General features: G+C 54.8%; 2 protein-coding genes across 12 annotated transcripts in view; both read left to right on the top strand.

The window, feature by feature from the left end:
- The first annotated feature begins 403 nt into the window (after positions 1-403).
- RHEBL1 (RHEB like 1) lies at positions 404-3,661 on the top strand. 2 transcript variants are annotated; one of them, XM_025477497.3, is made up of 8 exons: positions 404-696; positions 1,327-1,398; positions 1,744-1,811; positions 2,108-2,190; positions 2,278-2,334; positions 2,527-2,574; positions 2,919-3,033; positions 3,158-3,661. In XM_025477497.3, exons 1-8 carry the CDS (start codon positions 645-647, stop codon positions 3,245-3,247), a joined length of 585 nt encoding a protein of 194 aa, XP_025333282.1. In that variant the 5' UTR covers positions 404-644; the 3' UTR covers positions 3,248-3,661. The 2 variants fall into 2 exon arrangements, with proteins under 2 accessions (XP_025333282.1, XP_025333283.1); XM_025477498.3 differs by having other exon boundaries at positions 407-696; positions 2,919-3,000.
- Positions 3,662-5,359: 1,698 nt separating this feature from the next.
- The window catches only part of KMT2D (lysine methyltransferase 2D), a 41,721-nt gene continuing 23,130 nt past the window's right edge, over positions 5,360-23,950 (top strand). For 5 of the 10 annotated variants that reach the window (XM_049102848.1, XM_049102853.1, XM_049102855.1 and 2 more), the window contains exons 1-23: positions 5,360-8,299; positions 12,578-12,663; positions 12,915-13,041; positions 13,212-13,435; positions 13,556-13,665; positions 13,835-13,997; positions 14,289-14,454; positions 14,554-14,668; positions 14,803-14,960; positions 15,167-15,312; positions 15,450-17,285; positions 17,379-18,487; positions 18,949-19,062; positions 19,423-19,533; positions 20,160-20,264; positions 21,260-21,441; positions 21,621-21,785; positions 21,877-21,986; positions 22,084-22,131; positions 22,794-23,015; positions 23,246-23,365; positions 23,455-23,568; positions 23,789-23,919. In XM_049102848.1, coding sequence (XP_048958805.1) covers positions 12,615-12,663; positions 12,915-13,041; positions 13,212-13,435; positions 13,556-13,665; positions 13,835-13,997; positions 14,289-14,454; positions 14,554-14,668; positions 14,803-14,960; positions 15,167-15,312; positions 15,450-17,285; positions 17,379-18,487; positions 18,949-19,062; positions 19,423-19,533; positions 20,160-20,264; positions 21,260-21,441; positions 21,621-21,785; positions 21,877-21,986; positions 22,084-22,131; positions 22,794-23,015; positions 23,246-23,365; positions 23,455-23,568; positions 23,789-23,919 — 5,625 coding nt within the window. In that variant the 5' untranslated portion in view covers positions 5,360-8,299; positions 12,578-12,614. The remainder of the gene's footprint in view (positions 8,300-12,577; positions 12,664-12,914; positions 13,042-13,211; positions 13,436-13,555; positions 13,666-13,834; positions 13,998-14,288; positions 14,455-14,553; positions 14,669-14,802; positions 14,961-15,166; positions 15,313-15,449; positions 17,286-17,378; positions 18,488-18,948; positions 19,063-19,422; positions 19,534-20,159; positions 20,265-21,259; positions 21,442-21,620; positions 21,786-21,876; positions 21,987-22,083; positions 22,132-22,793; positions 23,016-23,245; positions 23,366-23,454; positions 23,569-23,788; positions 23,920-23,950) is intronic. The other 5 variants (XM_049102850.1, XM_025477483.3, XM_049102851.1 and 2 more) reach the window with 3 other exon arrangements.

Genomic DNA, 23,950 nt, shown 5'->3' on the forward strand with positions numbered 1-23,950 from the left:
CTGTGAAATCTGTGGAAACAATAAAAAAGATCTGGGGCCGAAATCTGGGGGAAGCAGAGGTAATAGAGCGGAACTTGGGCCTTTTCTTCCCTCTCCAAGGACTGCAGAGACCTCGCAAAAGGGCAGCCTAGAATCTTCTGACCAGAAATTCCCGCCCCGCCACAACGGGTATTTTTCCATGCATGATTCTTCGCAGCCACTTCTGCGAGGTTGAAAATGCGCAAACACCTCTAGGACCCCGAGTTCCTTTCTGTTTCTTTATGAATGAACCGGCTCTAGTCTGCGCAGGCGCAGCTCCGCGTTCTCCGGCTCCACGTGAGGCCCACCCTTCCCTCCCGCGGGCGGCCCCGCCCTCGTCCTTTCTAACGAGCCAATGGCGAGCGGCCTGGGGGGCGGAGCCCGGAGCGCGCGGCACTGTAGATCCCCCGGCGCCCGGCTCCCTCGCGTTAGTCTTGCTGTGTTGTGATCACGTGGCCAGCTCCGGGCGCGGCGCTTGTTTTGGTTTCCCTCTAGCAGGTCCCTGGCAGCTCCGGAGTGAGCGACTTTCCTGGGCCGGTTGCTGCGCCTGCCTCACCCCCTGATCTCCTCCTCCTGGGGCTCCTGCAGCCCGCAGCTCGGCAAGCCCCTCGGGGCCGGCTCCTGCCATGCCGCTAGTTCGCTACAGGAAGGTGGTCATCCTCGGGTACCGCTCTGTAGGTGAGTCTCCGCCTCGGGGAGAGCGCGGACGCACCGCGGCTTTGTGGCCAGAGGAGGCGCGCTGTCGCGGGAACGCGACCCAGAGAGGAATGGTGGCATCGTTAGAACGGGGTTGTAGGGCGAGGACTGAAAGGATGGAGGAGGAAAGGCTGGGGTGGTGGCGGCGTGTGGAGGGCTGAAGGAAGTAGGAGCGTGCAAGGGTTAACGCGGGCTTGGTTGCAGGAACACAGAGTGACCCCCAGCGTTACCCTGGGAGGGGTGGGGATGGGGTCAGGATTTGATGCTGAGCGGGGCGGGCGGGGGGGGGGGGGCGCGGTCTGTGCGGGGCCCGTCTCAGGTGTCCGGGTGCGGGGCAGACTTGATCCTAGGGGAATCCCGGATCTTCCCGGGGGTGGGGTGGGGAAAGGCGGCAGGAAAGGCTTCCTGCGGCGCTGCTGAATGCATCCGGTGGCTAGGGTGCAGAGACCCAAGGCGAAGAGAGAGTGAGGGTGGGCTAAGGAAAAACATTGCATGGCACCCGCAGGCTGGGCTGCTCGTGTGGTCCTCTTTAGTCCTGGGCCACAGCCCGAAAGGACAGAGGATGTGAATGTGGTTGGATGATTTGGCTACAACTACCGCTGCTTCCCACAGGGAAGACATCTTTGGCACATCAGTTTGTGGAGGGCGAGTTCCTGGAAGGCTATGATCCTACAGTGGAGAACAGTGAGTAGATTTCTCCCCTAGGGGTGGGGCAGGGAGGTCTTTGTTGCCCCACCCAATTCCATAATTTGGGATTTTTCTGGTCCCAAGGGGCTGATTTAATTAGCCATTAGATCTAATCTCTTCTGTAGCAATCCTGTTAGTGGAGCTAGAGTATGGGTTTTGCAGGATACTGCATCCAGGATGGTGTCGACTAGACAAAAAGAACCTGAAGGTTGTCTCTCCAGCTGCCTGGAGAGCCGCCTAGAGCTGGTCCATCAGAGTTATCCCTAGGGTTCAGAACATATCGGGGCACACATTGCTAGCCCTACAAGGCAACTCATAGTCAAGTTTTCTTTTTCTTTTCAGCTTACAGCAAGATAGTGACTCTTGGCAAAGATGAGTTTCACCTACACCTGGTGGATACAGCAGGGCAGGTACCAGTTTGGGGTAGGGTATCTAAACTTGGGGTAGAGTATCTAAACGCGGCAGTCCAGTCGGGGGAGAGGAAGTCTGGTTGCCTCTGTGGCTCATCTGTAAAGTAGTATTAAAAGGAAAGCATCTTAGCAGCTGGTAACGTGCCGTGCACATGGGAGCTACTCTGTACGTACTTGGTCAAACGGAAATGACTGCAGGAGGAAGTGCCCCAGAGAGGGTCCCCAGGACGCAGCCCACCAGCCTTTTGGCATCTGAGCGCTGCGTGGTTAGTGTTGATGTTTGTGTTTCTCGTCAGGACGAGTACAGCATCCTGCCCTATTCCTTCATCATTGGGGTCCACGGTTATGTGCTTGTGTACTCTGTTACCTCTCTGCACAGGTAAGTGACCAACATTGAGGTGGGGACTTGGGAGGATCTGAGGGCTGTCCCAGAATAAATTTATGGTTCTATTCCTTGTGTTTAAAGCTTCCAAGTCATCGCGAGCCTGTACCAAAAGCTACACGAAGGCCATGGGAAAACACGGTAAGTGGCCCTGGGAAGCAGACACACAGTGTGGACATGACGGGACGGAAGAGAGGGGAGGGTCCAAGTTACAGAGGAGGCCAGCTCAGAGCCTATCCGGCCTGCTGGGAGAATTGTCCAGCCCTGATGCGAGGGGAGTTGGGTTCCATGTGGAGCGGAGGGTATCCTGTAGTAACTCGTATTTCTTCACAGGCTGCCAGTGGTGCTAGTGGGGAATAAGGCCGATCTCTCTCCAGACAGGTAAGGAGATCTCTATGGCTCAAGGCAAAGGGAAGTGAGATGGACTAGCAGCCAGTCGGGTTCTAGTCCTGGCTCTGCCGCGGACTTGAACAAATTGTCTCACCTCCTTTCGCTTCTAACTTGAAGGTTAAGACAAGATAACCCTTCTATTGCAAAAGCTATACTTTCATATTTAGCCTCAGTCTGAGACTTCTGGGTTCTCTTTTATTTTCTCCTTCCCCAACCCACCTCCCAAACCTTGGAAGTGGGTTGGGTCAGAAGAAGTCTAGATTCTATATAACGATTTTGTAGAGAACATGGGGACATTGCTATCCTCCATCTTCATATCCCCAATTTGCTTCTAGGGAGGTGCAGGCAGTTGAAGGGAAGAAGCTGGCAGAGTCCTGGGGTGCAACGTTTATGGAGTCATCTGCTCGAGAGAATCAGGTGCTTGGGCTGAAGATTAGGGGCAAGATCAGGGTAGTAGTGTTTTTCTTATGGCACTGCTTGGTGGTGGGGATGGTGGGGGAGTGGGGTTTACACCTCTGAGCTGGGTCGTATTGGCAATGAACTGACTTTTTTGCCCGAATCTTTGTCCTTGCAGCTTACCCGAGGCATCTTCACCAAAGTCATACAGGAGATTGCTCGGGTAGAGAATTCCTATGGGCAAGAGCGCCGCTGCCGGCTCATGTGAGCCCTCAGGCATTGGGTAGCTGCCTTGATTCTGCCCCTGGCACTTGCCAGGCTCCAGCGGGTGTAGGCCCTTAGGACTTCACGGGTATGGTTGCCAGCTGTGTCCCCAGTCCTCTGGTCGCACAGTGTGGTACCCTCATGTTTGCACACTATTCCAGGCTCCAGTGGCCTGGTTGTCAATGTTTACAATGGGGCAAGGATGTCTCATGGGCACTGGCCTCTAGTCCTCTGTTTTTGCTAAATGAATTGTTATAACTTGCAAGATTGGCATATGAGTCCTAAGCATTGCTTATTTAGGACTCAGTCTTCTGTGCAGGTTTTGGGTGTTGGCTGGGTGAAGGGAGCTGGGGACTCCTGAAGTGGAGCTGGCTCCCTAGTGTGACAATGTATATATGCAAATAAACTGAGAAATCTTTTTGTGGTTGACTTCTGTATGTGGGGAATGCTTGGGGCCAGTATCTATTTTTCCAAGGAGTGGTGACTATGACTTTTGGTGGGGAATCAGGGCTCTTGCATTCTACCTTATTCCTATTCCTTACTCCTCACTCATTCAGGAGGACCATTATCTGAAGACTTACTACTTACTTTTTCCCACCTTTTTGCTAGGCTCTCCTATGCAGGTACCAGTTGGCTGCCACTCCCATCCAAGATTGTAGACTCAAGATCCCCTTAACTACAGAAACACCACCCTCTAGTGGCCAGCTTCCACATGCTGACCCAGCTTCCCTCCTGGGGCTTTGGCATTCCCTGGCTGGCGCTCAGAGAGGCTAAGGTTTGGGGAGGAAGGAAACTCCTCATCATAGGGATGTAATAACTGAGAAGGAGTGTAGAGGCAGGGACTAAAGTGTTGGTGAGGATTTTGGCTTTCGAAGAGAGTTGAGTAAAATAAGAAATAATGCCCCTGGTGTATATCAATCCTGCTCCCCATGTCCTCAGAGCCTTTCATTAAATGGATATTTGGTCTTTTCCTACCATTGGTGACCTCTTCATACCCTTTACATCTTTGGAATTGTGCCACTTTTTTAGATGTCAAAGGGTAATGCTTCTCTTTTTTTTAAAGATTTATATTAGAGAGGATGAGAGTATGCCTGAGCCCAGGGAAGGGAGGGGCAGAGAAAGAAACTCAAGTAGATTCTGGGAGCTCTATCTCATGACCTTGAGGTCATGGCTAAAGCCAAAATTAAGAGCCGGCTGCTCAACTGACTGAGCCACCCAGGCACCCCTACTTCTATTCTTTCTTATTGACCAGCCATCCCAGTAGGAGCAGACATTTCAGCTAGGTAGGGTTGGTCCTATCTGCCTCCGCTTTTCCTGCTCACCCTCCACCCCTACCAGACCTAGGGCCTAACTGGCCAATACCTCCTCTAAGGACCTATAAGGGTTGCTGGAATAGTGTATCCTTCATAGGGAGACACAGACTTCTCTTGCTACCTGAGGGAGCCTGAGGTGGGAGGATGGGGAGGATGGGCAAAGTCTTAGCTGTGACCTTGCCAGTGCCTGACTCTAGGCTAGTTGGGCTTACAGTTGGGGAGATTGTCCTGCCGGTCTTCAAAAGTGCTGCCAGCTGCTTTTGCATATCTAACTAGAATCTAAAAAATAAGAGCTGTTGGAAGGGGCATTATCCAAACAGCAATCTCAGTAGTTTGGGATTCTCTTTAGGGTTGTCACCACCCTCTTTTTTCTTACATTAAGATCGGGTCCTTTTCCACATCTTACCTGAAATACTCATCACAGGCTATCTATTGCCCTGCTGCCATTTCCATGAGGTCTAAGACAAGTCTTGTTTGAAATTTTCTAAAAGTGTATCAAACAATCTTAAAGGCCTGATAGAAGAATGAATATTAGTTAATGGCTAGGTTGGAATACTTTTCCACTTAGCTGTGTGACCTTGTATAGTCCCTTACCCTCTCTAAGCCTCAGTTTCTTATTTATGAAGTATAGTTCAACCTTCACAGAGTTGAGGTGAGAATTAAATTGAGGTGATATATGAAATGCTTAGAACAGTCATAATAAACTCTTAAATGGTGGCTATAGTGCTATTGGAGGTCTTTTTGGTGAAGGTCAGCCTCCTCATTTCTGGATGTAGAAGGTAGGGAGAGACCTAACATTTTCCAACTTTGTAAAAAGGTTTATTTTTAAAGATTTTATTTTAAGTAATACCTATACCCAACATGGGACTCAAACTTAACAATCCTGAGATAAACAATCACATGCTCTGACTGAGCCAAGCCAGGTATCCCTATTTTCCAACTCTTGTCTTGGTTAATTAATTAAAATATTTATTCATTCATGAGACACACACAGAGGCAGGGACACAGGCAGAGGGAGAAGCAGGCTCCTCACAGGGAGCTTGATGCGGGACTTGATCCCAGATCCTGGGATCACGCCCTGAGCTGAAGGCAGATGCTCAACCGCTGAGCCACCCAGGTGTCCCTTGTCTTGGTTATTTAGTATAGCTGAGACAGGTGTGGGGTCACTGCTGGACTTTTTGTTGAAATAAACCTGAATGGTCAGTGCAGGCAGGGTACGTGATGCTAGCATGGGCTAGCACAGGCTATTGCCTATTTCTGATCCCTCCTATGAACCTGGCTGGTAGGGATTTAGGTTTTCTGCACTGTCCAATATGGAGGCCACATATGGCTACTTAAGTTTTAGTATTAACGTTAAAAAGTTCCTCAGTTGCACCATCTACATTTCAAAGTGTTCAACAGCTACATGCAGCTAAGCCAAATTAGACAGTGTAGCTGTAGTGCATTTCCATTATTGCAGAAAATTCTATCGGACAACATTGTAAACCCTTTCCCACAAAGCCAGCCCCCGTCCCTGATTTGCCTCTTTCTCCACATCCTCCTTAAAATAACGTTATTTTATATATATATATCTATCTTAGGAAAAACATGGCCATTGGTTTGAATCATGGATGTCACTCGATGTGGTTCACTGGGAAATTTTACCTATTTCATTTTGCCTCGATCTCACCATCACAGACTTAATTCCACATAGTTCATAAAGAGGGTGAGGAATAACTAAGAATGTATAAAGTATCTAGCACATAGTTAATTTGTCTCCTCCTGTTCGTCCGCGGTTACAGCTGATGCAGAAAAGGCATTCCAGTCCCTTCTCACCCAGACTTTATGGGGGTCGATGGGGGAACGCCTGTAAGTAGTGTTTTGGGATGTTGGCTAGAGTAACAGCACTCCGGCCAGGTAGCAGGAGGGCTCCAAGGTACGTCCTCTCTGTTTACTAAAAAAGGGGACACAGGCCCTGGAGGTCCCGAGAGAAAGACTGAGGGTGGGGGGGGGGAGCGGGAGCACCCGGGAAAGGAAGGAAACTCCACATTTATGTTTTGATGGGGGAGGTGCGTGTGGCGACTGTGGGGGCACTGACTCTTCTTTCCCCACGAGGGGGTTGCAGAGCCAGAAGGAACGGCTGGGGACTCGTCCCGCTCTCCTCTGGGCCCCCGAACGTGGCAAGAACCCACCCATTGCAGCGCCAGGCGCCGTGCCTCACTTTCTCCATTTGCGGACTCCAGTTCCCAGGATGCAGAGCAGCGGCCAATCTCCTGGCTCTTCTTCCATCCCCCTCCCGCGAAAGGCTGCCCCTGGCCAAGGCAAGGGGGCAGGTGGTTCCAGGGGCCGAGAACCGCGAGGGAACGGCACTAGAAAGTGGCCGGAGTCCTAGTTCCCGCAGCCGCGCGGAGAGGGAGGCAGGTCCAGGGCCGGGGCGCGGAGGAGGGGGGCTTCGTTCCCACGTGTCTGCCCCGCGGCCGGCCCGGCGCAGTCGGGGTTAACCCGGGGCGGAGGGATCCCGCAGCGTGTGCGTAGAACTGCAGAGTCACAACCTTTCCTCCGAGAGGGCCGTATCCCTCCGCCGCTCCGCTCCAACACAAAATAGGGCCGCGTCTTCTCCTTTCTCCGCTTCTCGAGTGGGGTTCCCCAGGCAAAAGGGCCCCCCGGATCTGGCGCCGGAGGCTTCCTGAATCTCCACGACCGCTGCCGAGCTCTTGGGCCAGGAAATAGCCCCTTCGCAGGAACCACCCTACCGGCCGAACAGGAGGCGGAGGGGGGGAGGCGGAGCGGCGCCGCGCTGCACTACTTTCCTCTCCGGTTGCAAATGGCTGCCTCGTTCCCCACTTTCCGCTCAGTTTCCTGACCCCCCGGTGCCGGGAGCCGGGGTTGGGCCATGCACCTCTAGGCCCCCCGCGATCACAGCCAGCCGGGGGTCGAGAGGGTGCCGCCGATCACAGCCGGCCAGGCCGGGGGCGGGGCAGCTCCCGAGGCCAGAGGGGAAGGGAGGCGAGCGCAGGGCCTGGAGCGGCCGGAGGGGAGCGGGCAGAGGGCTCGCACCGCCCGCCCCTTCCTCTTCCTCGCCCACCTACCCTCCTCCCTTCCCCGGGGGGGAGCAGAAGGTGGGGGGCTCGAAGCCTCAGAGGGCGAGCGCTCGGGGCCGAGGAGCCCGGCGTTGGGTGTGTGTCAGGTTCAGCCCCGCGGCCCCGCCGGCTCCGCGTCGCCGTAGCTCGCGCGGCCCCGGGGCGCCGGCCCGGGCGGGGAGAGGGGCTCGGCGCTCCAGCGAGGGTCTCACGTTCCATCCGGGCCCGGCGCGGGGCGGCGCGGCATTCCTTCCGGGCTGCTGGGGAGGCGCCTCGACGTTCCATCTGGAGAGCCTCGACGTTCCGCCCGAGCCCAGCGCGGGCGGCCGGGGCGCTGGCCCGGCCCTAGGACTGAGAGGCCGCCGGGCGACGCGGATGCGGAGCCTGCTTGCCCAAGATCAAAGCCACCGGTGCTCTCTTTGTGTCCGCTCGGGATTCGCCGCCCTCGGGCTGTCCATGGAAACCTAAACTGCTGGAACCCGAGGCAGAGAACCCTTCTTTGGCTTCTTGCTTTTTTTCGGGGGGAGGAGGGTGGCCACTCCGACCTGGATTTACCGTTCTTGGCCCCCTTAAGCCCCCCCGTGCGGGGGGCGGCTGTGATCGCTCTGGCGGTTGGAGGTCGGGGAGCGGCCCGGGCTCTGGCCATGTTCTCGGATGAGGATTTCTGGATCGCCCTGTGAAGAGGTGAGTGAAGTCTGCCCGGCCAGGGCCCAGAAAGGGTTGGACTGGGGGCATAGCCAGATGGACTATCTTGGCCGGAGCTGGCCTTTAGGTTGGAGAAAGGGGTGCCAGAGCTGAGGAGGGTTCCTTTGGCAGGGTCTGTCAAGGGAACCTGAGCCAGTCGCCGGGGCAGAACTGAGGCCTGGTGTCTGGGGTGTGCCTCTTTAAAGACTAGGGGTTCAGGGAACCACGGGAGTTTGGGAACCTGGCCAGATCGCCTTTCTGCCTGTTTATTTTTGTGTTGGGGGGAAGCTCTGCTAAACTAGGACCCAGGCCCCGATGCCAGCACCAATCCCAGTTGGCCGCTTCTCCCTCAGGGTTCCTTGTGGGCCTTGGGAACAGAACAACTTTGGGAGGGACGGTAGAGTGCCACTGCCAGGTCAGACTTACTGCCAGGTTGGACTTTAAGGTTGTTCTGGCCCATCCGGGCACCCAGAGCAGTCACTGGGAGACTCCAGGAACCCTGGATCTTTCACCAGGCCTTGTTTCACTGTGCAAAGGGGGAGAGTGTGTGGAAATTGCCTAGTGTGATGAACTGGGTGGCTGGGGCAAGAAGGAGGCGGGGCTGGGGGCAGCTCTGGCCTTGCTGTTCAACTTTAAACTGCCCCTGCCTGGCAAAGTGACCCCAGCGAGGCCTAGTGCTGTCTTAGCCTGCTTTGCCTCCCCTCCTCTGGGGATGGACATAATCTCTAGGGGATTATAGAGGAGGCCGTTGAGATTTGCTCCCTGCGAATGTGGGCTGCAAAAAATGGCTTTTGTCTCCCGCTTTCTCTGGGCCTAGTGTGGAGAGCTGGTTGCCCATAAGTCCCCAGCCAATCCCACAGGCTCCTCCCAGACCTCTCCAACCCTTTTCAATCAGGGAATGTTAACTGGTCCTCTGATCCTGCCCCGAGCCTGCAGAATAGGGTGGCCTGTTCCTCTTTGGAGGAGAAATGACCTGATCAGAGCTGTTTCTCCTGAAGCCTGTGTTTCCAACCCTGGCAGGAGGTGTTAGGGAGAAGGGGTGTGTGTATGAGTGCATGAAAGGTGCAGCATGAGCCTCATGCCTCTGGGCCTTGGGCTGGGACAGCCCCTCTCAACAGCTGTCATGCTGCCCAGCAGGGATTTGGCTGGTGTGTTTCGCTCCCTCACTCCACCCCCTCCAACATACATAGGCTAGATCTCTTCGAGCCTGGTCTTGGAAAGGATAAAATCGGGATTTTGCTCTTGAACGATTTCTGGGTGGTAACCCTGAGGTGAGAGGTGCTACAGGGGTGGTGGAGTGAGGCTAGCTGTCACCCCCCCCACTCTCTGCCCCTGCTTCTTCAGGAGGATGACTCCTGTTGTGTGTCCCCAAAGAACTTCCTTAGGAGAAACCTCTCCTTGTTAGCTGTGGCTAACCCCAGGATGACCCAGAGACAGTCCGCAGGGTCGGGAGGCCAGTGTTACCATTTGGATTCTTCCTGGAGGGCCGGCCCAAAATGGGGGTGGGGAGAGGTGTGGTTTGATTCTCAGGCTGGGAACCAGGAAGTCCTGAGTCCTGAAGAAGAGCTGTTCACTCAGGGGCCTGTTTCAGCCTTTCACCTCTCCAAGCCTCCATTTCCCCTTTGGCTGGGAAAATAGAGTTAAACTATTGGTCTGGGATGGAGGCAGCAGGGAGATTGGGTTGAGATGAATCCATGTCTTCTTCCTTGCTGTTTTGGGCCTGTTAGGCCCAGGACTGAGGGAAGCCAGTGCAGTTTTACTCTCTAGATCTATACTTCTCTGGGATCTCTAGTTCCCCAGAGGAAGCCTGGCTAGGCATTAACCCAGTTTAGATCTAGGGAAAAAGCCCTTGGTGTGTGTGTGTGTGTGTGTGTGTGTGTGTGTGTGTGTGTGTGTGGTTTCTGGCTGTGAAAGATGGGACAGGGGAACCTATGGTCTTTATTTGTTTAGATCTGTTCAGGGACCTGGGAACTGGGACTCAGCATTAGGGTGCAGTTGCTAGACTGCAGGGGTAGAGAAGAGCCCAGGCTTCTTGGAGGTACCCCTAGATTCTTTCTGGTACAGCTTGGAGGATGCTACTCTTTGCTTCTTGGGTCTGTCTTCCATGGCCCCATGAATTGGCTCTGGCTTTGGAGGATGTTGGTACTCTGTCTTCCAAGGCTGGACGAAGGTGGTTTCTGTACCTCCCTGAGCACTGCCAGCCCTACCAGCTTGAGAGGGCTGCGCTCGGGGGAGGGCAGAGGAATTTGTCCCTCTGGCCTTGTGTGAGGCAGTCCTCCTCCCACCTACTGTATTATCACTGTTGCTTTTTATTTCTTACTGTTTGTGACTCTTTTGGCCTTAACTCTGAGAGCACAGCTGTGGAGGACCTTTGGGGGCATGTAGTGGTAAGATACAGTAGGATGTACACATTTAGGCAACTTTGAAGTCTCTGGGTGTGGTCAGGCCTTGAATGACTGACTAGGAAGAGGGGACTGCCTGGTGCCCTGACTTCTAACCCCTCCAATTCCCAACTGTGGCTGCTAAGGGCCCCTTGAAGTTCCAGAGCAACTTTTCTATGGGCTGGCCAGATGACCACCCTGCTTTCCTTTCAGGTGTGATTGTGTGGCAGGTTTGGGAAAGAGATGACCTGGGAATGGAGGTAACATTGTGTCTTTCCCAGTCTAGTGGATTCTGATAACTTGAGGGGGGAGAAAAAGTAAAACAAATTTTGTTTTCCTGTGATATGTCACAGAGAGTGCGTTGCCCATCTCTGGAGATGGGAGTGTGAATGCATGGAAAGAAGACTGATAATTGTGGTTCTTAGCTAATTGATTCGCCAATCCTGGACCTTTGAGTGTTCCCCATCTCATCTGCCCCATTCACTGAACCCCAGTGGCCAACCACTGGGGTATTCGGTTTGGCAAGAGATAGTTGTCTAAGGTTGATGTGGTCCCTGTGGTTAAATGAGAGGAGTGGAAAAGGTGGGAGAGATAAATATCTCAAACTTTTATTTAGAGTTCTGTTTTAGGGATTCCCTCCTTCCCATGTATACCTTCCCCCCATCCTTACCAACACTATACTTCTTTTCTCTACTTAAGTCCTTACCCTTCCTATTAAGAGCTGCTGGCACCTCTTTCTCCTGTAAGATGTCTTTCTTCTTCCTCACCTCTGTAACTCTTCACTTCTCTCTTTTTTTGTACTGTGCTTAGTTCCCTCTAAGGTTTAGGAAAATATGCCCAAAGAGTGTGTCTAAACCCTCTTAGGTATAACTTTAATGTGTTTCTTTTGGCTGTGGTATAGGCAGGCAGATTGTAGAAGAGGGGACCGTTACCCCCTGCCCCCCACCCCCATAGTGTGTGTGGAAACCCTGCTTGGCGGAAGAGGAAGGAAGCTACTCTGCTCTGCTGTGTCCTCCCTGGTTTAGAACTCCTCCAAGTGGCAGTGTGCTTCCTGAGACTACAACTCCCAGCATGCCTAGCTTCAAGCCTGGCTACACATGCTCAGTAACTCTTAAGGCCCACTTCTGTTAACTACTAGGGACATCTGAGGAGGAAGGGCAGTTGGCGTTGCTAAGGGCAACGACCTGAGGCCTTCAGGCTGGGTGAGATCCTGAGCTCAGTCTCAGCAGGGGCCAGAGCTGGATTTGGATGGGCAATGGGGGGAAATTGGGAAATTGGGGAGTTTCTTCTGTTATGATTGGGATCTGAAACCAGTGGAAGTAGGAGCGAGATCCATCCATAACTGGGCTTTAGTTTCAGTAATGTATTCTCTATCCTGCAAGACCTCAGACTCTGACTCTGGGAGAGGGATTTTGACTGTACTCAGACTTCTTGAGTTTTAACTACCCTTGGGTTGGCACTGACATACCTCTAGGATGGTAGCTGACTTGAAATCTGAAGAAAAAGGCCAGGGAATAGGGCCCACCAAGAACCAAGAACTCAGCCATGGGGCAAAGGGTGGTACTAGATATAGATTGGATGTGCTTCTAGTTGGATGCTATTGCCTTGGGAACTCTTACGCAGGAGGTAGGAAGGGGGAAAGAGGAGTGGATCCCCTGGGAATCCAGAGTGGGACAATAGGGTATGTGTTTATCTGGGGAGGGAGTAGGCAGTGGGATAAGGGTTAGGGAGAAAGACTTTCCATGTCATTAGAACAGGAGTTTGTAGGTATGGCTTTGCTTGGCTTTCTGTAAAGTCTAGTTAGCAATAGCTATTTTATACCTCCTAGGATTCTGGGAAAAGTGTTTAGTTGGGGAGACTTACTAGACATATAGATCTTTCTTTTTGGCCCTGACAGGTCTCCCCGAGAGGGCCCTGCCCAGTCGGAGAGAGGGATGGACAGCCAGAAGCCGCCTGGTGAGGATAAAGATTCAGAACCGGCAGGTGAGTAGGGCAAATTCTGGGTTTGCTGGCAGCCTTCTGCCCTTCCCAGGCAACCTTAGATTTCTGGCACTGGCACAAGGACTGGAGCTAAGTCTGTCTGATAGACAGGTAATTGAAGGACTTTGTTCTTTGGAACAAAAGTCAAATTGCCATCACTGTGAGGGTTTTGGTTAATCTCATGGGTCTGATGAGTGGACTAGTGTTATATAGAGGATGATGGCTGATACATGCTTCTCTGTCTGTTCATTCAGCTGATGGACCTGCAGCCTCTGAGGAGTCAGGCACCACTGAGCCAGACCTTCCCAACCCATATGTGGGGGAGGTCTCTGTGCCCAGTTCTGGAGGTCCTAGGCTTCAGGAGCCTCCCCGGGACTGCAGGTAACTAGTTTGGGGGAAATGAGGATATAAAGGCACACAAAGATTTGATTTGAGAGTCTGGGCTTTCGAGGAGGAAGATGAGTGTTTGGCAATCATAGGCATATTATGGGGATGTTAGGCTTGTCTTTGGGCAGGGGCCTGGCATGGTGCTGATGCTTGTATGTCCACAGTGGGGGTCCAGTGCGGCGTTGTGCTCTCTGTAACTGCGGGGAGCCTAGTCTACATGGGCAGCGGGAACTACGGCGCTTTGAGTTGCCATTTGACTGGCCCCAGTGTCCAGTGGTGTCCCCTGGGGGGAACCCAGGGCCCAACGAGGCAGTGCTGCCCAGTGAGGACCTGTCACAGATTGGTTTCCCTGAGGGCCTGACACCTGCCCACCTAGGAGAACCTGGAGGTAAGTGAGGGGAGGTGGGGTAGCTGACTTGGGCAGGAAATGGGGTAAGGGCTGCGTGGTCCTGAGCCAGTAGTTACCTTTTTGCTAACTGCATTCTGTTTACCCCTCTCCATTTTAAAGGGTCCTGCTGGGCTCACCATTGGTGTGCTGCGTGGTCGGCAGGTGTATGGGGGCAGGAGGGCCCAGAACTATGTGGTGTGGACAAGGCCATCTTCTCAGGGATCTCACAGGTGGGGCTGGGGCCAAGGGATTGCATAGGTAAAGGGCAGAGCGAGCAGAGCTGGTGGGCTTCTGAGGGGTAGAATGGAAGGGCAGTGGGTAGACAGAGGCGGAGCTAGTGCCTGACCTATTGCTCTGGAGAGAGTGGCTGGTACTGACCCTTTGTCTCTACCCTGGCAGCGCTGCTCCCACTGCACCAGGCTCGGTGCCTCCATCCCTTGCCGCTCACCCGGATGTCCACGGCTTTACCACTTCCCTTGTGCGACTGCCAGCGGTTCCTTCTTATCCATGAAAACACTGCAGCTGCTATGCCCGGAGCACAGTGAGGGGGCTGCACATCTGGGTAAGAAGTCCTCTGGCCAAGTGTGCCCAGGGGGTTTTGTGCTCTGCAGAGCAGTGTGTGTATGCGCCACTAAAATAGACGTGAACTTTGTGAGCACAGGGACTTTGCCTGTGTTGTTTACCATGGTATCTGCAGTGCCTAGAACAGTGCCTGGCATATATTAGGCAGATTCTCAGTAACTATTGTTTGTTCATTCTGTGTCTATGGAATGCCTGTTATGTAGAGAGCACTGTGCTGAGTCCTGCGAGGAATCCGTAGCTGACCCGCGTTCTCTGTCTCTTCCCACCATAGAGGAGGCTCGTTGTGCAGTATGCGAGGGGCCAGGGGAGTTGTGTGACCTGTTCTTCTGTACCAGTTGTGGGCATCACTATCACGGGGCCTGCCTGGACACTGCTCTTACCGCCCGCAAGCGTGCTGGCTGGCAGTGCCCTGAATGCAAAGTGTGCCAAGCCTGCAGGTAAGAATAAGGGGCAGGAGAGAAGCCTTAGGTGAAGTGCAGGTTCGGGTTGAAAATGAGGGGAGGAATGACCCTGTTCTGTGCCCTGTGTCCCTGCAGGAAACCTGGGAATGACTCTAAGATGTTGGTCTGTGAGACGTGTGACAAAGGATACCATACCTTCTGCCTCAAGCCACCAATGGAGGAATTGCCAGCTCACTCTTGGAAGTGCAAGGTGAACGTCCTCCGGGTCTGCCTTCTTCTCCTTCATTCTGCCTCTTATAACATCTTCTCAGTTGTGGGGAGTCTTTTGCGCTCCTCTGGTCTGTTCTCTGACCAGTGCCTCTTTTGCCCACTTACTTCCCCTAGGCATGCCGGGTATGCCGGGCCTGTGGGGCAGGCTCAGCGGAGCTGAATCCCAACTCTGAGTGGTTTGAAAACTACTCACTCTGTCACCGCTGTCACAAGGCCCAGGGAGGACAGCTTATTGGTTCTGTGGCTGAGCAGCATCCCCCTGTCTGCAGCAGGTAAGTAGCATGGCCCGGGAGAGAGAGGGATGGGGGTTCGGAAGTACTGAGACTGGCAGGAGATGTGTTAAAGCAAGTTGACTTTGAGAGGAGAGCCCCAAGGTGGGCAGTAGGATCCATAGTATTCATGCCTCGCCCCAGGGTGCTCTCTGGGGGGTTGATAGTTGACGAGAGCCACGGTGCCTGCTTCCCTCTACCCTCTGCAGGTTCTCACCCCTAGAGCCTGGCGATACCCCCACTGACGAGCCCAAAGCTCTGTACGTTGCATGCCAAGGGCAGCCAAAGGGTGGGCACGTGACCTCCATGCAACCCAAGGAACCGGGGCCCCTGCAATGTGAAGCCAAACCACTAGGTGAGTGGGGTTTGAGGGTCCCTGAAAGTAATTCCTGCCGGTTTGCGGCAAGAGACAGTTTCCGCTTTGCCCCAGGCCCTGTACTTTGTATGGAGTAGAGCTGGGCTAGGTGGGAGCCTAGTGTGTTATGTCTGCAGGGAGAGCAGGGGCCCAACTTGAGCCCCGGTTGGAGGTCCCCCTAAACGAGGAGATGCCACTGCTGCCCCCACCTGAGGAGTCGCCCCTCTCCCCACCACCTGAGGAATCGCCCACATCCCCACCACCTGAGGCATCGCGTCTGTCCCCACCACCGGAGGAATCACCCCTCTCTCCGCCGCCTGAGGAGTCTCCTCTGTCTCCTCCACCTGAATCATCACCTTTTTCTCCACTGGAGGAGTCGCCGTTCTCTCCACCAGAGGAGTCACCCCCATCTCCCCCACTTGAGACGCCCCTGTCTCCACCGCCTGAAGCATCACCCCTCTCCCCACCATTTGAAGAGTCTCCCTTATCCCCCCCACCTGAGGAGTTGCCCACTTCCCCGCCACCTGAAGCATCTCGCCTGTCTCCACCACCTGAGGAGTCACCCATGTCCCCGCCACCTGAAGAGTCACCCATGTCTCCGCCACCTGAAGCATCTCGTCTGTTCCCACCATTTGAAGAATCGCCCCTGTCCCCTCCACCAGAGGAGTCTCCCCTCTCCCCACCACCTGAGGCATCCCGTCTGTCCCCACCTCCTGAGGACTCGCCTATGTCCCCACCACCTGAAGACTCGCCTGTGTCCCCCCCACCTGAGGTATCCTGCCTGTCCTCCCTGCCTGAGGTGTCACGCCTGTCCCCACCACCTGAGGAATCTCCCCTGTCCCCACCACCCGAAGAGTCCCCCACATCCCCTCCACCTGAGGCTTCCCGCCTGTTCCCACCACCTGAGGACTCCCCGACTTCCCCGCCGCCTGAAGACTCACCTGCTTCTCCGCCACCGGAGGACTTACTCATGACCCTACCGCTAGAGGAGTCATCCCTGTTGCCACTGCCCGAGGAGCCACGACTCTGCCCCCTGCCCGAGGAGCCGCGCCTGCCCCCTCAGCCCGAGGAGCCGCGCCTGTCCCCTCGGCCTGAGGAGCCGCGCCTGTCCCCTCAGCCCGAGGAGCCACGCCTGTCCCCTCGGCCCGAGGAGCCGCGCCTGTCCCCTCAGCCTGAGGAGCCGCGCCTGTCCCCCGCACTTGAGGAACCATGCCTGTCCCCCGCGCCTGAGGAGCTGCGCCTGCCCCTTTGGCTTGAGGAGCCACGTCTGTCCCCCCGGCCTGAGAAGCCATGCCTGTCCCCTGCCCCTGAGGAGCTGCACCTGTCCCCCCGGCCTGAGGAGCCCTGTCTGTCCCCCCGGCCTGAGGAACCGCGCCTGTCCCCCCGGCCTGAGGAACCGCGCCTGTCCCCCCGGCCTGAGGAGCCGCGCCTGTCCCCCCGGTCTGAGGAGCCGTGCCTGTCCCCACGGCCTGAGGAGCCACGCCTGTCCCCCATGCCTGAGGAGCCGCAGTTGTCTCCCCGGCCTGAGGAGCCGCCCCTGTCCCCCATGCCTGAGGAGCCGCCCCTGTCCCCCGGGCCTGAGGAGCCGCGCCTGTCCCCCGGGCCTGAGGAGCCGCGCCTGTCCCCCCGGCCTGAGGAGCCACGCCCGTCCCCTCAACCTGAGGAACCGCGCCTGTCCCTTGGACCTGAGGAACCGCGCCTGTCCCCTCGACCTGAGGAACCGTGCCTGTCCCCTCGACCTGAGGAACCGCGCCTGTCCCCTCGACCTGAAGAGCCCCCTGAGGAGCCAGGCCTATGCCCTGCACCTGAGGAATTGCCCTTGTTCCTCCCACCTGGGGAGCCATCTTTATCCCCCTTGCTTGGAGAGCCGGCCCTGTCTGAGCCTGGGGAACCACCTCTGTCCCCTCTACCAGAGGAGTTGCCGTTGTCCCCATCCGGGGAGCCATCCTTGTCACCTCAGCTGATGCCACCAGGTAAGGGGATATTAATACCCTCTTACCTGGGACAGTCTTAATTCTTTATGGCACATCTAATCTAAGAGCCTCCCTTTTTCTCTTTCTCTCCAGATCCTCTTCCTCCTCCGCTCTCACCCATTATCACAACTGTGGCCCCGCCGGCTCTGTCTCCTTTGGGGGAGTTAGAATACCCCTTTGGTGCCAAAGGGGACAGTGACCCTGAGTCGCCGTTGGCTGCCCCCATCCTTGAGACGCCCATCAGCCCTCCACCAGAAGCTAACTGCACTGACCCTGAGCCTGTGCCCCCTATGATCCTCCCCCCATCTCCAGGCTCCCCAATGGGACCAGCCTCTCCCATCCTGATGGAGCCCCTTCCCTCTCGGTGTTCTCCACTCCTGCAACCTTCCCTTCCTCCCCAAAACTCTCCTCCTTCCCAATGTTCTCTTCCTGCTCTGCCATTGTCCGTTCCCTCCCCACTGAGTCCCATGGAGAAGGCAGTGGAGGTCTCAGATGAGGCTGAGCCGCATGAGATGGAGACTGAGAAAGTCCCAGAACCTGAGTGTCCAGCCTTGGAACCCAGCCCCACTAGTCCTCTCCCCTCGCCCATGGGGAACCTTTCCTGCCCCGCACCCAGCCCTGCCCCAGCTCTGGATGACTTCTCTGGTCTGGGGGAAGACACAGCCCCTCTGGATGGGACTGACACTCCTGGTTCACAGCCAGAGGCTGGACAGACCCCTGGCAGTTTGGCTAGTGAACTTAAGGGTTCCCCTGTGCTCCTGGACCCCGAGGAGCTGGCCCCCGTGACCCCTATGGAGGTCTATGGCCCAGAAGGCAAGCAGGCAGGGCAGGGTTCACCCTGTGAAGAGCAAGAGGAGCCACGTGTACCGGTGGCCCCTACCCCACCCACTCTCATCAAATCCGACATCGTTAATGAGATCTCTAATCTGAGCCAGGGTGATGCCAGTGCCAGTTTTCCTGGCTCAGAGCCCCTGCTAGGCTCTCCCGACCCCGAGGGGGGCGGCTCCTTGTCCATGGAGCTGGGGGTATCTACAGACGTTAGTCCAGCCCGGGATGAGGGCTCCCTGCGGCTCTGTACTGACTCGCTGCCAGAGACTGACGACTCGCTACTATGTGATGCTGGGACAGCAATTGGCGGAGGCAAAGCCGAGGGGGACAAGGGGAGGCGGCGCAGCTCCCCGGCTCGTTCCCGCATCAAACAGGTGAGAAACTATCCAGCCACTGGTTGTGGTCATGATGCCACCCTTGAGGATATTGACCTGTGTCACTGTCTACCTGGCTTTGTTGAATCCTAGACTCGCAGAGATTCTTCAGTTCATCCTCTTACTTCATTAAGGGGAATACTGATACATTAGAGGGGGAAGTGAATTGCACGGGTTCGTGGTCACTCAGTAAGAGTACAGACTGGAAATTCAAGTCTTTCTGGCCAGTGTTTTTCTCATTGTGCCATGTTGGTCACTCTTTCTCCTTGGGACAGGGGAATGGTTTGAACTGGAGCTACCTGCCTGTTGCTGTCCGAGAGCTTGGCTTTTCCCCTGTCCTGGCTGGGACTCCTGGACCTTAGCACCTATCATGTTCTGTCCGTTCGTTTCTTCTCTCCCCCTACGCTGTAGGATCGCAAGCTCCCGACTTGCTCCTGTAACCATCCTCTTCCCTCACTCAGGGTCGCAGCAGTAGTTTCCCAGGAAGACGCCGGCCACGTGGAGGAGCCCATGGAGGACGTGGGAGAGGACGGGCCCGGCTAAAATCAACTACTTCTTCCATTGAGACTCTGGTAGTAAGGAGAGGCTTCCCATTTCCCAAACATGCTTCAGCTGGTCCCTTCAAGATTAAACACCCTTTAAATCCTGCCAGTCCCCTGCACGCTCACCTACCTACCTACCTGCCTGCTAGCCTAGGGCCTGTCCAGCAATGTCTGTGCTCCTTCTGTCCACCTGGCCCCCAGGCTTCTCTGAAATCTCTGCTGTCGGGCTGAGGCCCAGTTTGGGAGCTGGGGTGTTCTTCTGCTTCTTAGTCCTGGCTCCTGGCCTTCATCTTAGCCAGGGGTTCACTCCTCCTTCCCCCAACACCAAAGAGGAGAGCAGCTTAGTGGGGGCAGATTTAGCTGCCTCACTTGCCACAACTCTCTGCCTGTAAGGTTGCTGATATCGATAGCTCTCCCAGCAAAGAGGAAGAAGACGACGATGACGACACCATGCAAAATACTGTGGTTCTCTTCTCCAACACAGACAAGTTTGTCCTAATGCAGGTACCGTACTTGACTGGTGTAGTCCCATCCTCAGCACTGAGACCTGCCAAACCCAGCATTGGGTGTGCGTATTTTGGTGGGACGGTAAATGGGGAAAACCAAGGACCTACTTCTGGGGATATTCGGCTAATGAGAAAACAGACAGTGAACCAGGATCACGTTTCGTTCGTTTGTCCATCCGTCAAATTTCTGTTTAGACTCAGAGGAGTCTGAGCTTGGCACTGAGCTAGGAGCAAGGGGTATAGCAATGAAAAAGGCAAGAAATGCCCTCTGCCGCATTGGAGCTTATGGCCTAGGGAAATTAATGTACATTCTCACCCGAATAATCTCAAAGCTGATAGAATTTTGTCAGATACATTCCTCTCTCATCCTGACCAGTCTTTAACTTTCTTCCCTTCCTTTGACTTCTCTTTCTTTTACCCAGTCGGGATGTACCAGTTCAGATCCCTGGTCAGATGAGCAAGGCACGCTAGGAAGGACCAGGCCTGTGATGGCTAAGTGTCCTGATGATGGGGGGTGGTTTTTGGTTCCCTGACTCCCTCCTTTCAGATTAGTGTTAGTTGGTCGCTGGGACTGAGTGAGATGAAGAGACCAGGTTGGATATTTAGGTTTCTGTATTTCTCTAGGACATGTGCGTGGTTTGTGGCAGCTTTGGCCGGGGGGCAGAGGGCCACCTCCTTGCCTGTTCCCAGTGTTCCCAGTGCTATCACCCTTACTGTGTCAACAGCAAGGTGAGTTCAAGGCCCAAGAGGCTTGGGCTATGGAATGGGGTCAGTTATTTCTTATCTTAGGCCCTTGTTCTGGTCACTTTTTTTTTTTTTTTTTTAATTTTTAAATTCGAGTATAGTTGACACCTGGTCACACTAGTTAAAATGGCTGTTGGTCATGAAAGTTATTTATTAGTCACTAGTGGTTATCAAACTCATCTTGGAGCAAAGTACTCTGGAAATTATGGTGGTCTTTATTAAGTTTCTTTGTGGTAGACAGTGATTTGTTGGTATAACTTTATCGTATACGCTGGGAAAACCTGACTAATAGAAAACATGATATGGCTTGGAGATAAAGTATGAAATCAAAATTGCAAGCACATGGCTACAAAGAGAAGGCGCTGGTTTTGATCCCCGTGTGATCACTTGTTTTGGGGTTTTCATTAATGTTAATTGAACTTTTTTTTTTTTTTAAAGATTTTATTTATTTATTCATGATAGACATAGAGGGAGAGAGAGGCAGAGACACAGGCAAAAGGAGAAGCAGGCTCCATGCAGGGAGCCTGATGTGGGACTTGATCCCGGGACTCCAAGATTGCGCCCTGGGCCAAAGACAGGCACTAAACCGCTGAGCCACCCAGGGATCCCCATGAACTTGTTCACTGCTAACATTCGTGAACTTTAAGCAGTAGCGGTTTCTAAACATTCAAGAAAAGTTGGGGAAAATGCAACCTAATTCTTCCCATAGTCTTTTTGGGGATTTGGCTAGTGAAAGGTTGTAGTGAGGCAATGGCTGGGTGAGGCTGTTCTCTGACCAGTGGAGATCCCTGAGAGCCTTAGTTTTAGAACCACTGCTTTTGGGGGTGAGGGTGCTCTGTATAGCCTTCCTGTGCTCAGATGGAGGTCTGGCCTGGGCACCAAGGTCCTCCAGCTCTGCCCATTGTAAGGCCCACCCTCCCCTAAGAGATCTTCCCTCTCCTGTACATCACACCCTGAGAAGTTGGCATCTCCCACACCAGATCACCAAGGTGATGCTGCTAAAGGGCTGGCGTTGCGTGGAGTGCATCGTGTGTGAGGTGTGTGGCCAAGCCTCGGACCCCTCACGCCTGCTGCTCTGTGATGACTGTGACATTAGCTACCACACATACTGCCTGGACCCGCCACTGCTCACCGTGCCCAAGGGGGGCTGGAAGTGCAAGTGGTAAGGAGACCGGGATCTTGGGGGGCCTGGGCCAGAAATGTTGGAGAGATGTGATGTTGCTAACATGGCAGAGGCTGGATTTAGGAGGCAGGACTGGTTGCTCGCTTCTCAGTGTGAAGGTGCCTCCAGGTGCCTCTGGAAGGTTAGGTACCAAGGGTCTGTCTTTCTGCTCCTACCAGGTGTGTGTCTTGTATGCAGTGTGGGGCCGCCTCCCCTGGCTTCCACTGTGAATGGCAAAATAGTTACACACACTGCGGCCCCTGCGCCAGCCTGGTGACCTGCCCTATCTGTCACACCCCATACGTGGAAGAGGACCTACTAATCCAGTGCCGCCACTGTGAACGGTGAGGATGGCCCTTTCCGCTATATAGGCCTTTACCCTGTTCTCCTCCTTGCACTATCTGGGTTTATTTCTTATGGTCTCCCTTCTTCCAGGTGGATGCATGCTGGCTGCGAGAGCCTCTTCACGGAGGATGACGTGGAGCAGGCGGCCGATGAGGGCTTTGACTGTGTCTCCTGCCAGCCCTATGTAGTAAAGCCTGCTGGTGAGTGCCAGGTGCTGGGGAGAGTGGTGAGGGATCAGGGCAGGGGGGGTCTTGCTTTGGGACTCAAGCTGCCTTGGTTTGTCTGTCTCTTCCATAGCACCTGTCGCACCTCCAGAGTTGGTGCCTATGAAGGTGAAAGAGCCAGGTGAGTCACAGAAATCCCCAATGCCAAGGCCAGAGGAGACCTAGACACCGTCTAGTCCAGCTCCAGCCCCTGCCCCCCCACAACTTCCTCTACCCATTTTCAGAGGAGGAAACTAAGATCCTTGGAGGTTGAGTGGTCTGCTCAAGGTCATGCCAGTAGGTTAGTGGTAAACCTATGATGAGAACAAAAGCCTCCATCTTCCCAGGCAGAGTTCATTCTGCTAGGCAAGCATGACCTTCGCACTGCCAGATTCTCACCTCAGAGAGCACAGAATAGAACTTTTTCTCCTCAGTGAAGGAGGCTGTGGCCATTGCCTCCTCCAGCAGCATGTGGGCCCTGCTCCTGGCATCTGGGACACTGTTTGGTGGCATTCGGCAGGCCCAGGCAGCTAGAGAGTATATTTGGTGAGCTAGTGTTAGTCATGAGCAAAGTCAGGCTTCTGTAGTAGCCGTCTCCATGAACCCCTCCGGGTCACTGAAAGAGAACTCAGGCCTCAGATAGCACCTGTCAGTGGCCTGTCCTTTCCAACCCTCATGCGCCAGTGTTCACTTTGATCTGTCTTTTGCTGGTTTTGTCCCAGCTGGGGACTTAGGCTGAAACTTAGAGTTCTGGTTTCTCTGGGGCCTCCATCCAGGGGTTACATGCTCTTCCCCTTTGTGCAGAGCCTCAATACTTTCGCTTCGAGGGCGTGTGGCTGACAGAAACGGGCATGGCTGTGCTGCGTAACCTTACCATGTCACCCCTGCACAAGCGGCGCCAGCGGCGAGGACGGCTTGGCCTCCCAGGCGAGGCAGGGCTGGAGGGTTCTGAGCCCTCAGATGCCCTTGGTCCTGATGACAAGAAGGATGGGGACCTGGACACTGATGAGCTGCTCAAGGGTGAAGGTCAGGCGGGGGAATCTCAGGAAGTGCCCATGTAGTGGGAGGGTGTCAGTGAGAGTAGGGCATTGGTTGGGGCAGCATTGCCTCTCCCAGTCCCCCTGGAGCCACTGTTGGTCTTGCCACATGGCTTTGTAGCAAGGCACTGGGCACTCTGTTCTTGGGTGGCTGGATGACAAGGTTAAAAGGGCCCATGTCTCTGATCTTTCTCCCTCTCTCTCTGTGCCCGTACACAGGTGGCGTGGAGCACATGGAATGTGAAATGAAACTGGAGGGCCCTGTCAGCCCTGACGTGGAGCCTGGCAGAGAGGAAACTGAGGAAAGCAAGAAACGCAAACGCAAACCCTATCGGCCTGGTGAGGCCCTGGGATGGGGAGGTGTGTGGCAAGGGATAGCTTACCAGGCCCCCCAGCGGCTTCTCAGTCTCGGCTCTGCCTCCTCGTAGGCATCGGTGGTTTCATGGTGCGACAGCGGAAATCCCACACACGTGTGAAAAAGGGGCCTGCTGCACAGGCGGAGGTGTTGAGTGGGGATGGGCAGCCCGACGAGGGTGAGACGGGTGAGGGCTCCAGTGGGGCCTGGGAGAAGGTGGGGATCACAGGAACTGTGGGGCACTGCCAGGGAGGCCCGGGAGGTGAGGGCTCACTTGTACGGCCAAGAGGGTGGTGGACCCAACTGGCATTGGGGAGAAAGCAGCCCAAAAGCCTCCCTCAGGTGCGTTGGGAGCAGCATGCCTGGTGTTCCCTGAGAGGGGCTGACATCTCCCCTTCTGTCCCCAGTGATGCCTGTGGACCTGCCTGTTGAGGGCCCTGTGGACCAGAGCTTAGCTGATGGGGATGAGAAAAAGAAGCAGCAGAGGCGAGGGCGCAAGAAGAGCAAACTGGAAGACATGTTTCCTGCTTATTTGCAGGTGGGTCTTAGGCTCTGTGGGGTGAGGGAAG

This window comes from Canis lupus, chromosome 27 (assembly GCF_003254725.2).
Source record: "Canis lupus dingo isolate Sandy chromosome 27, ASM325472v2, whole genome shotgun sequence".
NCBI lineage: Eukaryota > Metazoa > Chordata > Mammalia > Carnivora > Canidae > Canis > Canis lupus.